This window comes from Pezoporus occidentalis, unplaced genomic scaffold (assembly GCF_034315485.1).
Source record: "Pezoporus occidentalis ecotype Australia unplaced genomic scaffold, CSIRO_AGI_Poc_V1 ctg3, whole genome shotgun sequence".
NCBI classification, from domain to species: Eukaryota; Metazoa; Chordata; class Aves; order Psittaciformes; family Psittacidae; genus Pezoporus; species Pezoporus occidentalis.
Genome location: NW_026914940.1, coordinates 12,343,417 through 12,360,041, shown reverse-complemented (window position 1 = coordinate 12,360,041; position 16,625 = coordinate 12,343,417). Strand labels below are relative to the sequence as shown.

Here is a 16,625-nt window from a genome sequence, read left to right as displayed (position 1 = left end):
GTGCCTTAGATTCCTGCAATAGGAAGAAATTTGAACTCTGAGATTCTTGGGAGGTTGAATGTACACCATGAGGCAGAGAAACACAAAACTCTTTCCATGATCCTTGTAAGTCTGACCTCAAACCTGCTGACTGCTCAATTGTTCGACAAGCAAGATTAACCAGTGTAAAAACGCTAAAATAAATATAAAAATAAATAATTATTCCCCCAGGAAAAAATGTCCCATTTATGGCTGTGGCCAGTCGTCAGTATTTTACAAGATAGTGGGAAAAGTAGACAAACACAGACATCATGAGAAACTTCTTTGTAACTCCTAAATGCAGCCTAGTGGGAGCTTGAAGACTGGGATTTATATTGTATAAATAAGGCACAATGAACATGCCTCCATTTAACCCTCTTCACGAAGCTTAGGAAAGGAAAGATACCTCAATGTTTGATGCTAGGGCTTTAACCCTTTCAAGCACTGGGGAGATGCTTCAGTGTTAATTGAAGGTATCCAAAGGGTACTTCTGCTATCTATCTCATGTGACTGAGCTTTAAATGAGAAGATGAAGCAGGTTTGGATAAATATTTATACTGTGCACTAGCATATGGTGTTGTTGAAGCAGATGCAATTCAGTCTTAGAATTCTTATCTTATACCAACATGTTACTGATTGTAGAAAAGCATAAATTACACGAGTTGCCATCTGTTTTCAATTACAGCATGAAAACACTGACGCAGGTTGGTATTTTCCTTTAGCTGTGTTATCAGCTCACTGCTGAATTTCATAATTACATTAGGGTGAATTCAGAATGAATGTATTTGGTAATGTGAACACTCAAATAAAGTTGCTGACAAACTGCTTTCATAGCTTGTCCATAAATAGAGAAGCAGCAGAGCTAAATGCACACAGCACTGTATGCAATGAATAGCACTACTGTAGGGCTTGAATATAAATGTATATATAAATTTCAAACATGTCTCCATAAGTGACTGCTTCATTTTCTGATAGTATTTAATTATAAACTGTAACATAAAGGTCTGTTGTCCTCCATACAAATGTGTAAACTGTATTCAAGTGCTGATGACTTTAGAGAAATTTAATTTTAAGAAATCAGATTTTATATTTTACTATAAAATAAACTCTGGTTTTGGAAAACGATAAAAATTGAAACAACATTTTGCTCTGTCTTTCACTTTATGCAGCTGTAACCAGAACCTCAGATTTTATATGCTAATATCCATCACAGAGATTGGAGAGAGTGAGCTGAGTAGGGTAGTCATTAACCTTGAACATCTTGTAAATAATGCTCAAGAAGAGTGGCTGTCACATTAAGGCATGTTAAGAGCATAGTAAGAACATAATGGTCAACAGTTTGGATGATATTTTGTTTATTCATCTGGTCTTCAAGTAGAAATCTTTCTAAAAGACTCTAAAGAAAAATGTAGTAAGGCGGCTGTGTTGGTAGCCTGGTGATTCAACAGAAGCTGGAAGAGATCAAATATTTGTGAATGTGAAAATACTCAGCTCCACCACCAACATGAAACTTAGGTTAGTGGTTGGTTGTCCTTGACAGCTGTTTAACAGCATGCCTAGCAGTCACCGTACTTTCCCAGTCAATGCACAAAGCTGTGCCTTGGTGTTCCTACTCTGTGCCTACTTTCCCTTTTTGGTCTGTGGTAATCATTTGCTAATGGTGTTTGCTGGTGAGCTGTGGTGATGCCTCTGTAACTGCCCCAGAATTTCCATTTCCAGTGGTGTTTAATTACCCTCAAGGAGTAGTTCCCAACATTTTTAAAGTGAGTCCGGTTACCATGTTTCTATAGGTTAGACCTATCCTAAAACCCCATCACTCTAACTATACTGGAAATATTGACATCGAAATTATCATAGCAACACAGTTCTGTGAGTACTGGGATACCTAATACTGGGATTCTCTGAAGGAAAATGTGACCTGGGGAGATGCATTGTGTGTCACTGGCAGAATGCTGTCTGGTTGCCAAAAGGAGACAAGTTTTGGCAAGTTTCTGCTTTGCTTTCATTATAGAATACTACAAGTGCAACAATAGAGCCCTTATGTCCTTGATCATCCTTTGCCTTAGCAGTGTCTTTAGGTTGATTGGAATCATTAAATGCTTTCTCAGCAGACTCCCTTTCTCCTTGTCATTGGGAATCCCAGTGCAGCACTAGATGAGCTGCTAATCAGTCTGTCTTGTGCCCATTCACTGCACCAGCTACTCTGTTTTATTCCTTTTCTGTGGTAGAAGCCCTGTCATGGTTGGACCTCTCTGAATGTCAGGAGGCTGTCTTAGAGACACTGTATCACTGGCCTACAAGTCGAACCTACCCATGGTTGCCACATGGAAGACACAATTTGAATTTGGATTCTCTTCTTTGCCATCTCACAAACCCTTTGTGCAACTACAGTGACTATTTTCCTACCAGAATACATAGGTATTCTTGTGAAGTAGTTTGGGTTTAAACACATGGAAAATGCCAAGAAATCTGGCATACTATCATACATAATCAAAACATTTGATAAGTAGATCCATTTTGGTACCAGTAGAATTGAAAAAAAAAACCAAACCTGTAGGTTTGCTGAAGTTTCCTTGTGTTTCATGGGGCTGAGGGTCACGGCATATCATCTAGATTTCCCAGTCTCAGAACTACACATATATCAAACTTTGCAGCCTGGACCTACAGACTCCTGTGCAGCAATGTTACACTAGCACAGGCTCCTCTGAATTTCAAGCTTCAGGCTGTGTGACTGTCCTTTTTCTAAGCCATCCTCCCCCCACCATGATGACAAATAAGTGTTTTATTAAATCCAGATACTTTGTTTTTTTTGTGACATCCCTGCCATCCCTGCTCAGGTTGTAACTGTTCTGGGGGTAGAGAATTTCTATTTCCAGTGCTACCCTATTCCAGTTTCTGACCACCTCTACCAAAATTTTCCTGTTTTACTCTGTTTTCCACTAATAAATCATCAGACCCTAAGTATGACATTCTAGTTCTTTTAAAGCCATGATGAAGTCCCTGTCATCTTCAGACATGTCACAATTTCATTCTACATTCCTACTTTTTTTGGTGGATCTCCATTTGTCTACTTGTTTCCTTGGTCTGCCTTGCTTCTTTTCCCCCAGAGTTGTTTAAGGATCAGTTTGTTTTGAAGTCATCTCTTCTGAGGCCACGGTACTTCTGTCGAAGTAGTTTGGATGGTCAAGTGAACTCCATCTTTGTGCGGATGCCTCTGGGTGCACAGTCACCACCAAGTCAATGAGGTGTGGAAGAGCACTAACTTTGGTGGACAACGGCCTTCTGCTTTTCTGAGTCAGTGGACATAATATCAACTAAAAAATCATCCAGCTTTACACTAGCCTAGAGATATGTGCTTGCTTGTGACTATCAGGACAGTTCTATGATAAAGGTATCAAAACTCTATGTGTGAAAAATCACTTCCCTGAGATATAAGGGGAAAGATCCACACCCATGGAGATGGGCAGCGCAGTGCTCAAACATCACTCCAGCAGGATAAAAACTACAAACTGCACACATAAAGAAAAACAACAAAAAATTATTTCTATGATTTTCAGTCCTGCTTTTGAACAAGATCCATGTTACTGACTATAGAGAAAGGAATTAAGGCAGTAGGATTTCCTAGGTGAAATATAAAACGAGTGGGTTTAGCTTTTTGAGTATAAATTTCAGCTTTAACAGTGAATTCTTCCCCCCCCCCAACCCCCCACAACTTAGCTTTAGCAAGGTTTTACTTGCTTATCCCAGACCTGAAACTTAGCCTGCAGAACAGTATTAGATTTCCAATAACTGTGTGACTTTTTTTTCTGAAGACTTTTTTAACAGAGAGAGAGTTTTACTGGGCAATAAAATTACTTTTTTATTTCTTTACAACAACTGAAACCTTATGCAAATACAGAAAGTTTCATAATAACTCAGAGCTCTTTTTTTCTGCATTCACAGCAGCAGTGTAGTTGATGTTAGATTTGTACTTGTAGGCCCATCACCTAAAATGCTGTTGGGGAACAAGTGACCTACTATACTTGTGCCTGTGCATTGGCTCCATCTCATCAATAGCAAATACAATTCAGAAAAAAAAGAATTGTCTGCAGGTTTGTAATTGTGGTCAATGGATTTTTTAAATTTAGTCACATTATTTCAGTAAAAAGTGGGTTTAAAAGTTCTTTTGGGCAAGTGGTAGTTTATGGCAGGATAACCCAGATATCTGAACAGCCTGTGTTTATGGAAGTGCTTTCTTGATTGTTTCTTGGAGTTCTACAGCTGTAGCCATTCAGAAAGAGAGAAAGCAGTCTTGGTTTCAGCTGCACTGTAAAACAGGGCAGTGCTTGTGCTCTGATACAGATTCCAAATTCCAGTGTGGTCTATAGCCCATTGAATGGCAAGATATAGTGTCTGCCAGAACAGCTGGGATCTCAGCCTTGCTCTATCTATCTTAGGCATTGCAGGTCACTCTTAGGTGGTCCAAGCTCTCTAAAGAGGGGATTGATCTGAAAAACTTACCTGCAGAATGGCTGTAGTCTTCAAAAGATCCTAAGTGTCTCTAAAAATTTACATAGAATTAGAGGGCAAAATGCTGGCATTTTGAACTGCTTTTCCTCTCAATTGAGGATGAAAAGCATTCTTTATTATTAGGTTTAGGTGTAATATTCATTTCACTTGAACCTTTAGAGGGGTCCTCAGATGCTGTTGGATTTTCAGCATAGTGGCTATTGCAGTTCTCAGTCCCAAGTCCTTCAGGGATGCTGCTTTACAGACCCTTAACCTTACTCCTCTGTGTCTTTTCTTGTTGCTGCTCAAGACACAGGGTGACTTCCTTTCATGATATAAGCAAATGATTCGGGAAACATGTTGCACTAAAGCCAAGGCTCCGTTTAGCTAGTCAAACACATGGAGAAACAATTGCACTTTTGTCTGTGCAAACAGAGAGCAGCTGTTTGTCCCAAATGGCGCAGACCGTTCGTGCTCATTACAGTCTTGATACTGGACAGTGCTGAGGGTGCACCGCATGGATCTAACTGCCCTGCAGCTCCCTTGTTTAGGCTTGCTTAGGGACTGTTCTGAGCTAATATGGCCTTAAGCAAATTGCATTTAGTTAGTTTACCCTAATTATATTTGATCTTGCGAGTAAACTGATATATAGTTTTTAAGTTCTTTATTTGTTATGTGTGGTTTTGTTTTAGCAATTCTAGTTTAGATTTAGATACACAATTAAAAAAACAAACAAAACTTAACCATCAACCCAAGATATTAGGAAAATAATCTTTCCTGTGAGGGTGGTAAGACACTGGAATAGATTGCCCAGAGAAGTTGCGGATGCCCCATCCCTGGCAGTGTTCAAGGCCAGGTTGGACAGGTCTTTGAACAACCTGGTCTAGTGGAAGGTGTCCCTACCGTGGCATTGGGGTTGGAACTGGATGATCTTTAAGGTCTCTTCCAACCCAAACTATTCCATGATTCTATTTCTAAGCTGAGAGTCCATGTTCTCCTACTGATGCTGTATTTCACACAGAGCCACCTTTAGCCATTCAGGTTATTTAACATTTTCTGAGCTGTTCTGTGGTAGGTATCGAATAGCAGTATACAATAAAAATGCTTATAAAGTTAAGCATGCAGTCACTGGTTTGCTTTCCTGACAGGGCCCAGCCCAGCTTGGCTTTACCTGTGGGTATTTCTCACAGGGACTCACATTAACTCAGTCATTTTACACACCAATTCCCAATTAGGGCCATGAGAAGCAGTGACCTATGTAGCCCTATTCCATGTTTATGAACGTTTGCATTTCAGGGTGTTAGGTGCTTATGTTATTGCCCTCCAGGTATCTACAGATAGCTTTAAATTCCCTATGTGAGTAATTCCCTTTTGCTGTGTCGGCATTTGACCACTCAGTCTGTTGTGGAGATTGCTGCCGCAGAGCTGAGACTCGCATGCAGACTAAATGCCGCCCGCCCCAAAACAAGGGTTGTTCTCATGTGCTATTAGGTCAGCTCTTTTCCCCCTCTAATTTGTCCACTCTATTTGTGGAGTTTGTACAGCAATAGTTTCATTTTATTCCCAGTGAAAAAAAGGCTTCAATTGCCATTGATTCCCATCACTGCAAAGGGAGGGCAAGACTGCCTGAACCAATGATAAGGCCCTTTGAGACTCTTTTAATTTGTATATTATGTGACTTACTATAGTGTAAAATTAGAAGATAATAAAAATGCATTATAAAGTTATATATATTATCAATTATGAAATGTATTATACAATTATATTAGCTGCTGTATAGCTTTTTATATTATGTTGTTTAATTCCTGATTTTTTTTCAGCTGGAGACTGATTGGTTTGGAATACTATAAAAAATTAAACCTTTTTTTTTTTCTTTTAAAGAAGTGTGTAATGAGTGCATGTAATGAAAATATGTAACGAAGCCTTGCTCAGGCAAACCATCCGTGCCAGACTGCAGCCACAGACCAAGATGGAGAGCCAGAATTACAAATAACAAACAAGTTACTTATGTTTGTAACTCTATAAATGGAGGTTTTTTTCTCTGCTATGCCTTGTACTGTGCTCTGCTGGTACCCAGTTTCCAGCCCACTGATGGAACAGTGGGTCAGCTTAACACTGGTGTAAAGATTGAAGAAATGCATTCCTCTAGAGAGAAAATCCTGTGTTTATGCAAGGCCTGGATACTTGCCTACTCCCACACCACCCACTCTACAGCCAATTACACATTTGCTAGAGATATTTACAGAGCTGAACACACAGCTGCAATTTATTCTGTTTCATCCAGTAACCTCAGTTATGTAGGAAAGGACATTGTGTGATTTTATAACCTTCCAGGGACATGCAGTAGGTTTTGAATTGTTAGGTTCTGACTGGAAACATAATTTTTAGGGCCTCTGATTTTCATCTCTTTTCCTCATTCCAGTGTGACAATATAAAGTTTATCAGAGTGGGAGCAAATATTTCAGTTCTGCTTGCGTTAGCTTTTATCTAAAAGGTTAGTCTTGGGTCCTAGGCTCTTCTGTAACAGCATGTTCAGCATCTCTGTGGCCTGCGCTCTTTGCTGAGCATGGGGATTCCTCTGCTTTATGGCTGTGGGTTACCTAGTAAAATAGAAGATCCCCTGTATCAACACAAATGCAGGCTGTGTGTGTAAGTCTGTAAAAGAAGTTGAGCCCTGTGCCCTCTCTCTTCCGCTGTTGTTCTCCTCCCCAGATTTCTCTATGCTTGTTTCTTTAACATCCGTCTCACCACTGATTTCACTGGGACTTTGAGTTATCTGAAAACTTAAGCTGCAGTTTACTGGTCTAAGTGTAATCTGCTGCCAGAAAGGCTGATCCTATCTTCCCTGCCTTTTCATCTCCCTTTCCCTTTTTCTCCAACCAGATACTCTATTGCCTGCTTCATTCAACCATGTCAGGCACATCAGGGAACTTATTTTGCCTGGAGACAAGTTCTTTCAATTATTTATTTTTGCTGGCACAAGACTGAAAGGGAGCAGTGCCTGGCTTTGGCACATTGCTCCCTGGACAGCACAAAGGGACAGGAGCACCTCTTGGGAGTGCAGCACCAAGTCCTGCTACTAGCCCTCCTCCCCTTTGGATGATATCCAGATCCACAGAATCCTTGGCATTTCAGGCTGAGGATATCGCTTTCTGCTGGCAGAAAGGGTTGTGAGGACCCAGATCAGATTACTGATACAGCTTTTAATAATCAAGCCTTTTTCCCCATTTCTTTTAAAAGTAAGGTTAGTACTTTACACCCAAAGGAGAGGAAACCTCATTCTCTGCTGTTGTCACTAAGGGTTTTGCTTACAAACCGATGGCATGTTGTGTAAGACAGAAGGTGATGAGGTGGTAATTAGCTTAGAAGATTTATTCAAGAGATATAACAAGTGGCAGGGCAAATCTGAGGGGTTAGCTGCTTGTAAAGAGCTCCTTTTAAAATGGTAACGGCAATAAAAAGTGCAAACAGTGTAATTTTTTGTTTCTCTGTCACAAAATAACAGCCATAGATGGGAGTGTTTGCTTTCACTCACTTCTCAACTCCTTCATATTTCATATTTAAATTAGATTTTTAAAATGACGCCTTGATTTCCATCTGTTTGCATGAGAGTGCAATGGTGCTTGGGAGGCGGAAGTGGGAACAGCAGTTCTCAGCACCCCAGGGAAGCAAGGGGAATGTGAGGGGGGGAAATCCCATTGGAAGGATGACCCTTTAAAATCTTGGAAGCTTGGATATCCCCTTCTTTCTTGCTGAAGGCTGGAAGGACGTGCTTCAGATGTTGCATTCCTGTAGTACCTAAGCCTTCCCCAAATATTGCTGAAACTGTCAGCAAGACAAGAAAACCAAAGCAGATCTATCACCTTTTTAAACAAGTGATGGTAAAGAATATATATTTTTCTTTTTTGTTTTGCTTTTTCCTTCTTGGTTTCAGATCAGTAACGGGTGTGAGCTCTGGTCAGACCATAGGAACTAACCAGTAAGTTTTCTATCTCAGGAGTGGCCTGGTGTTTTAAAAACCATCTATAAAATGTGAAGAGCTGGGTATGTTGGATATTCTGCTTAAGACATCTCCAGGTCACTGACAATTGCGCAGTGTTAGTCCTTCAGCCCAAGTTTGCAAAGGTGCCTGTAAGGAAGGATTCTGACAGCATGGCCTGATGTTTAACAGAAATCAGGATCTCACGGGTCTCTCACAGAGATTGTACATGGAAAATAGATGGTTTTGCTAACCCCATGTGAAGAACCTTTTCTTGGAAGATCACAGTGAGTCTCAGAATACCATAATGAAACAATTATAAGCTTGAGCTGCTCAGACTGGTCAGATGATCCTAGTCCCTGTAGGATTAGTAGGACATGAAAAAAGCATTTATTTATACTTACTGAGGATATCTCTATAACAGAAATGTAAGCAAGCTGTTTCTGTAATGGATTTCATGTTGATTTTCATTAGCAAGAAGCAGAGCAAAACCACTAACGTTGGACTATTCTCTTTTAAATAGTTATATTGTCAATTCTGGTTATCAATTTTATTCTGTAAAATTGTCAAAATACACTTTTCTTTAGAGAGCTCTGGAAGAAGTTATTTTAGCTCTTAGGAAAATTGCTGAAGAACTTTCTAGGGTTGAAAATGACTCCTACATTTGCCTGAATCCATCATTACTATTTTATTCTACTAAAGTTAAAAGGAAAAAATAGACCAAAAAAAACCCAATACTTTTATTCCATGTATTTTGGGAATGGCTTGTCTTCAAGTAAAAATTACCTGTGTGATTTTGGCATTGTATCAGGTGATAAGAAGAAATAATAGTAAAGGGAGCATGTCCTTAACTATGCAATGGATATATGTAAATCAGTGTGTGTACAAATGATGAACAAAGGGTTAAATCCGGTCTGTCTCGTGGTGGAGAGTTAAGTCAGCCCTGATTCAGACAAAGCTTTCCCATCAACTGCGTATATCTGTACAATTTGCTAATCACTCCTGAAGTACGTTGGTTTCAAGGGGATCTGCTTTGCAGCAGGACATGGCCCTAGTCTGAGCTGCAAGCTGCTGGAAATCTGTTTCAGATGTGCACAGTCCAGGGGTGAAATCCTGGCTGCTCTTGAGAGAAGGATTAGTGCAAGGCTGGATTTCACTCTCTCTCCCCAGTGTTTTTTAAGACTTTCCTTCAGTTTCCACATGTACAGCAGTATTTGCACCACCAGTGGAAATGAATTGGTGGCAATGTTTTCAGCATCTCTTTAAGCTGTTAGCACCTGGTGCCAGAGAAGCTATTGGTGTCAAGCAGCCCATAAAAACCTTGCTGTTTGGCTGAACCTGGTGATGTTGGAGGAGAAAACTCAAGTGTGATGGCAAAGACTTTGTGCTTTGCAGTCTTAGACCCTGAATGGTCCCATTACTGCACAGATCATTGGGTAAAATATCAGTACTGCTAAAAAACAGTATTTTTAACATGTCATTGCATAACCTAGCTTTGTGTTCAAGAATTTCAAGCCTACCTCGTGCTTGGTGACATTGATCTCTTTGGTACCTATTTGATATGTATTTGTAATAACATTTATCCTGTCTTAAGAGAAGTCATCAAAAAAAAAACACAAAAACCAGAGTGGATTCTGGACACTGATCCTGCCACTGAAATCTGTGAATCCATTAAGAATTAGAGCCTTAACCCATGGCCACTGCAATGGGACATGGATGTTTCTGCCATGGAGAAGGGTGGTCCCCAGTCACCCCCAGCCACACTGCCTCCTGTGTGCTGTCCTGTGTTCCTCTTCATCTCTGTGACTGTGTAATCATGGTCTTTTCCTACTATTTTGAGATACGTTATCTGTTGACTCTGCATGGCTGTTACTTGCTTTGTGATGAACAGTTGTACTCACTACATCTGTAAATTTAAGTGATTTTCAGGGTTATCCCAAAGAACTTTGCAATCATCACTTCAGCCAAATTCTGTGGTAGAGAATTTCCAGCTCTTCATGATCTTTCACAACAGCCTTCTAAAAAGTGTACCTAGAAAAAGAGGGATTTTTTTAAGGGTTAGGTTTTTTTTTTATATATTGAATTGAAAAAAGTCCACCAAGCAAGTCAGGCTCCACAAGGAGAGGTGACTAAAGCCTACAGTAAATAGTGTCTGAATATCTGAGGATCTAGGCTACCTGCCTATCCTCAAATAATAGTTCTGTAGCATTCATAAATATTAATGTCACCCTGGGGCAGAACACTACACAAGAATTTGTGACAGATACACAATAGCTGATTCAATAATTGGCTTTTGGGTAGTTGTGCAATTCTACACCCGTCCATCCCTGCATCCCTCATGAGCGTTCTGCAGTCATTCTCACTGCAGCTTCTGGTCAATGCTGGCTCAGCCATCCAACCCTAGTGCAGGCATCCTCCTGTGAGGGAGCAGGACTTTGGTTTGACCAGTGGGCAATTATCCCACAGGAAAATCGAGGGGCATGGATGTAGAGCAAGATGGGCAGCTTGGAAAGCCCAAGGAGGGCGGCAGGCAGCTGAAGCTTGCTGTGGAGAGAACAATACCCAGTGAGGGGGAGGAAGGGTTGTACAGCTCCAGGTACAGCACAGTCTTGTGCCATTTAAACACTATGGTACCGAATTATAATTCCTCTCCTTGCTATCTTCAGTTTAAATGGCATGATAAATCTTTGCTAACTGCTTTAAGCAATAGATGCCCAGATGCTCTCTGTTCAAATGTAAGCCCAAAGTTGAAGTTTTCCTGGGAACACCTGGATTTGGTTAAAGATCCTGTACGTGCCGGTGAAAACCCACGGAAAGTCAGAAGTGCCTTTTCTGCTATCCCTCCTTCAGTGGGCTGCTGTCTGCCAAGGTGGGAAATTGAAATAGCTGTAAATGTTTATTACTGTGACATTTAAATATTTGAAATTAATCAAGGGACTCTTTTTCTTTCAATGTTACTTTATTTAACTATTATTGTTTCTGTGGTTTTTAGATCACCACATCCTGACCAACAAAATGGTCGGAATTTATTCTGGGCTTTGTCATTCCTTGAAGTCTGAGGGATAAAAATGGATACTTATCTCCTGTCAAGCTCCTTGGAGAGCTATGAGGAAATGAGCAATAAAAGGCTCTTTGAGGCTCTTTTAACTTTAGTTTATTATCTATTATAGCTACTGATGTGTGAAAATCAACAGAGAAATTTTACGTGTTTATAGTTACAAAGCCCTTAACAGCTGTAGCTATGGGCTGAGCACTTACAGCTTTGTGAAATGTGTTTTTATAAATGTAACATTAAATCATTGTGATTTTGTAAACCGGTCTCCTTAAGAAAATTCCTGAGATAATAATATGTGGGTTGATATACTCACCCAGTGCTGGTTTGTGGGTACTCACTTGCTCTCACTTGTTTTGTATCTCCACCAAGAGAGCAATGCCTGATGTGCACTTTCCAGGGTGTCGTGGTTTAAGCCCAGCCGGCAGCCCAGAACCATGCAGCCACTCGCTCACTCCACCCTTGCTCTCCCTGCTCCCGGAGTAACTAAGGTATAACACAAATCACTGCTGCTGCCACCAATAATAAAAATAATAATAATAATAATAATAATAATAATAATAATAATAATAAAGGAAGTAACAAGGGAAGAGAATACAACTGCTCACCACCTGCCAACTGATACCCAGCCTGACCTGAGCAGTGATCTAGCCCTTCCGGGTAACTGCCCCCAGTTTATGTACTGGCCATGACGTGCTGTGGTATGAAATACCTCTTTGGCTAGCTTGGGTCAGGTGTCCTGTCTCTGCTTCCTCCCGGCTTCCTCTCCTCCCTGGCAGAGCATGAGACTCAGATGGTCCTTGGTCAGAGTAAACATTACTGAGCAGCAACTAAAAATATCAGTGTTATCAGCACTGTTCTCAGGCTGAGAGTCAAAACCACAGCACTGCACCAGCTACTAAGAAGAAGAAAAATGACTGCTACTGCTGAACCCAGGACACAGGGGCAGGACTGATGATGGCCAAAATGCATGAAGCAATGCTGTGTTACGTTTCCCCTTGCTAGATGCAGCACTGGATAGAAGAACAGGGTTGCAAGAAGAAAGCTGGGTGACTCGAAGGTGCTCAGCATACTGAAGGACTCAGGACTGTGCCAAACTATCTCCCCTCCTCGGGACTTCAGGATGCAGCAAATGGCTCCTCATTTCTTTATCCCTGAGGGAGAATTTATAGACACTCATCCCTTGGGCACACTGGCCAAGTGATGGCCATGGAGAGCTCTTTCTGTCCCCAGGGTGACTGGCACTTTATTATCATCTCCTGTTCCTCATGAGTTTCATGCAGTTTTAGGACAGAAGTACGCTCTTCTGTGCATTTTCCTGCTGTCTGCATTTCTCTTCTCATCTGGCTTGGGTGGAATTTTTGCATGTAATCCTCTCTACCGGAAAAAGCAAAACTAATAAACCATTTGGATCCAGTGCAAAGGACGGCACAAAGGATGTTCTCAGCCCATACGCATTGCTGATTAATAATACTGCCAAGGGCATACATTAAAGCAAACACATTGAGAATGCAGATGTGTCAACTCTTGTCTTTTACATAAGAAATTCACTCTTGGCCATCCAGACTGCTGTTCACTACTGCATGACTGTCCCTGGCCAAACATGAGTCCCATGCACTGGGATTCCAGTAACTCGAGAAGTCTGAGAATATGCAGCAGTAAAACAAACACCAGCCATTCAACTTCCCAAACTGCATTAAGCCAGAAGAAACAATGTTATTCCTGCAGGTCTGTTTTAAATCAAACCAAATATTATTCTGGAGCCAGAGCAATAATTCAGTAAAACTTGATACAATCCTGGAAAGCCATAGAAAGCATTAGGAAATACCACTAGAAGTTGAGACCTAGAGATACTGTGAAAATGTGTGTTATTAAACTAAATAGACATGCCTCTTAAATACTAATTGAGGCACTCTGCAGAGGATGATGGGTTACCTTTTCAATAATGATCCTTAATATTCAGGAGATTTTTTCTGCATGCAAAATCTGAATCATTTTCCCAGTGGTACTTGCAGCTGAAATATTGCATATAAATGTATAGGAAAAATACATCCATACTGCCATGGAAGCTGTCTAAGTGGTATTGCTGCTTGCCATGCTTTGGTGATCATTTAGACTACCAGTTAGATGACCAAGATCTTCAGCTCTGCAGACGAATTCTGATGGTAAGGGGTAAGGTGCAAGAGGGAGGTTTGCTTTCCTTTCGAGGGCTGCTGCTGCCACTTCTACTGTGCAGAGCCTCTAAGAAGCAGGGATTAAAATCATCAGTGGCATTTTTGATGAAATGTTACATTTTTGGGTTGGCTTTGCTTCCTCTATAATCTTCCTTAAATGGAGCATCAATAGCTACATTCTGTACATTTTGCACAAACACCAATTGAGTTTCACCACACATTTCACTTGAAAGGGAAGGCAGTTGGTGTACAAAAGTTAAATGATTTGGCCTCTGAGAATATCTGTTTTAGAGCTAGCATTGGAAAACACCAGAGCTGCTTCCCACCTCTCCTGCATACATTTCTGTGTTGTGCTTCTGCCTAAATAGGGAAGGTAAAAAATATAGTGTTTCTGGTGATACTTCGTCGCTTCTTTCATAGACTCAAGATGATTTACAAGTAAAATGACCTTCTAGTGAATGTATTGTTTTCATTGAAACATCAGGATGATATTATTGTTGCTTTAGGTTCCATATTTTTATTGTTAAAAACACAGATCTAGACACTACATTACACATTTTTGGCCTTTTTACCAAACACTGTAATATTATGATTAGATACAGAAAAGGCTTAATGTTTTTCAGAAATAAGTATTGTTACCTTTCTTCTCAGTTTTTTTACAGTGCTGATATGACTTTTTCTCTTATTAACTCTTTTAAGATACATAGTGTTGTTGGTCATAAAATTTTTATCAAGACTTTTTGAAGAGAAAATAGCCTCTGGTGATACAAGACTTTCAGTGTTTGAATTCCTTAGAGCTTTTAAAATGAAAATATTAGCATATTTGAAATTAATTAATGCACCACACTTGCTGAAGAAAACCAAAAACTTCACATAAAGGGTATAAAGAACTAAATCTGTGTAGGAATACCTCCTGAAAATGGCAGTGACATTGTAGTCCATCCTGGTACTGATTTCTTCTTCTATGTTATTATTTCCGAATTTGGATCCTTTGTGTTCATGTTGTACTGGTGGAGGTTTTGGCACTGAATTTAGTGAAGTCATCATCCAGACCTGGAAACACTGTGACTACCAAGAGCTGTCTGAAATGGTTTCTATGAAAGTGTTTAAGACAAACTAAGGATAAACAAGACCCTTTGCAATGCCCAGAGCTGTCTTGTCCCATATTGTTTGCAAAGCACCACTGATACCAGAAAATGCCTTTGTTATGAGAAAAATGACTGATGTAGGACTTCAATATTCCACAGATTTGAAGGGTGCAGTGATATTTCAAAAAAATTATGGAAAATTAACTTGTCAGATTAATTCTAAGAAACGTGTTTTTCTCAAGAGTGCTGAATGAGAAACTATAAAGAGTGCTGGAGGGTTTGTATGCCCAGGACTAAGTACATCTGTGCAAATAATCTTACAAAAAAATTCCAATGTGTAACTTGTTTTGCTGCTCACTTTTCTCCCCAGGTTTGCCAATTTGTTGTATCTGTCAACGGCCTCAACGTTCTCCATGTGGATTACAGGACAGTGAGCAACCTCATTCTGACTGGCCCTCGAACAATTGTGATGGAAGTCATGGAAGAAATAGAGTCCTGAGAAGGAAAAAAACCTCTTACTGGACATAGTTGTGAGAGAAACAGTGGCAACCATGGAGCGGCATGACACAAGGAGGCAGAACATTGCTGTGTCTACATAGATGATTTTGCTTTTAGGGGAGGGGGGCTCTCTTTCATTTAACAATAATAGCACTGGTGATTATGCTAAGAAGTGAACAATAGATACCAGCGTGTTTCCACTTTTTTTTTCCCTATGGAGACAAGGTTAAGGCCTTTAGGTTGTTTGTCCAGCTATGTCTGCATCGGTCACAATGGTTTCCTACCTGAAGAGGCTGTGCAGATTTCATCACAGTCCATCGCCGGATCAAAGCACTTGAAGAGATGAAAGAACCAAACACTGTGGGGTCAAGATGACACAGATAGTCTGCATGACATTTACATTGGTAAACATCATCCTGGTGTCCAGCTTTGTCCCAGGAGCATGTGCTGCTGCAATTTGTCTCTCCTTGGGCTGAGGGACAGCTGACTAAATGCTAGCTTGATTGCAATCAAACAGAAACAAACTGCAAATGCATGAAAATGGGTATCCATTCTCTGTAGAGGATACTCTGAGATGAATGTTTGGGCCTGATCGAATACGCAGATTAGTCTAGAAAGAAAAATTATGCAAATGGAAGAGCGTGCGGTACTTTTACAAAATCTGCCTTTGAAAATTGGGCTTTTTTTTGTTTAGATGCTCATGTATAAAACGTTGATTTTGGTTTATTTCCTTATCTGTAAAGGAAGGGTGTCTTGGCCTTGCAGTTCACCACTTTGGAGAAATTTTGGGCACCTTTGTTCCTAGAAGTAGAATATTTGGCAGGTTGAAGTGGGAAATTCACAGGGTTGACATTAGCAATGGTACATCCATCCAAGTACATCCAAGAAAGTACACTTCAAATTGAAGCAATGTACTTGAATGTACATTAAGCTTGTTAGCACTTTCCAATCATTGAATGTTTTGCAAACTACCAACTTGCCATGAGTTGCATTTGTCACTATGACTAATAAAACATTGCATTTAACTGACTCTTAACTCTTTTTCAAACAGTAGTATTTCTTCATTGGTGAATTCATGAGACAAATCTGGTTTAAAAATGTATATAGAAATTCCATATTCTGTGGAGTTAGGTGACTCCTCAACTCAATTGTAAAAGGACTACTTGTTTTTTTTTTTTTATCTTTGAACTGCATAAATGCATCCTTGTACACAAATTTACAAATATATATTGCAGACTTTCTCTGCTATTCTAAATTTTGCAATTAAAGCTTGACTTTCTGTATGATCATACCGCAAATCATTCACTTACAGGGTAGGAAAAGTATTT

General features: G+C 40.1%; 1 protein-coding gene across 3 annotated transcripts in view; it reads left to right on the top strand.

The window, feature by feature from the left end:
* DEPTOR (DEP domain containing MTOR interacting protein) overlaps window positions 1-16,326 on the top strand; it is a 71,294-nt gene extending 54,968 nt beyond the window's left edge. For 2 of the 3 annotated variants that reach the window (XM_062627104.1, XM_062627105.1), the window contains exon 10: window positions 15,170-16,326. In XM_062627104.1, coding sequence (XP_062483088.1) covers window positions 15,170-15,298 — 129 coding nt within the window. In that variant the 3' untranslated portion in view covers window positions 15,299-16,326. Of the gene's footprint in view, window positions 1-11,477; window positions 11,504-15,169 lie in introns of those variants that run through there. The other variant, XM_062627106.1, reaches the window with a different exon arrangement.
* Window positions 16,327-16,625: the final 299 nt, after the last annotated feature.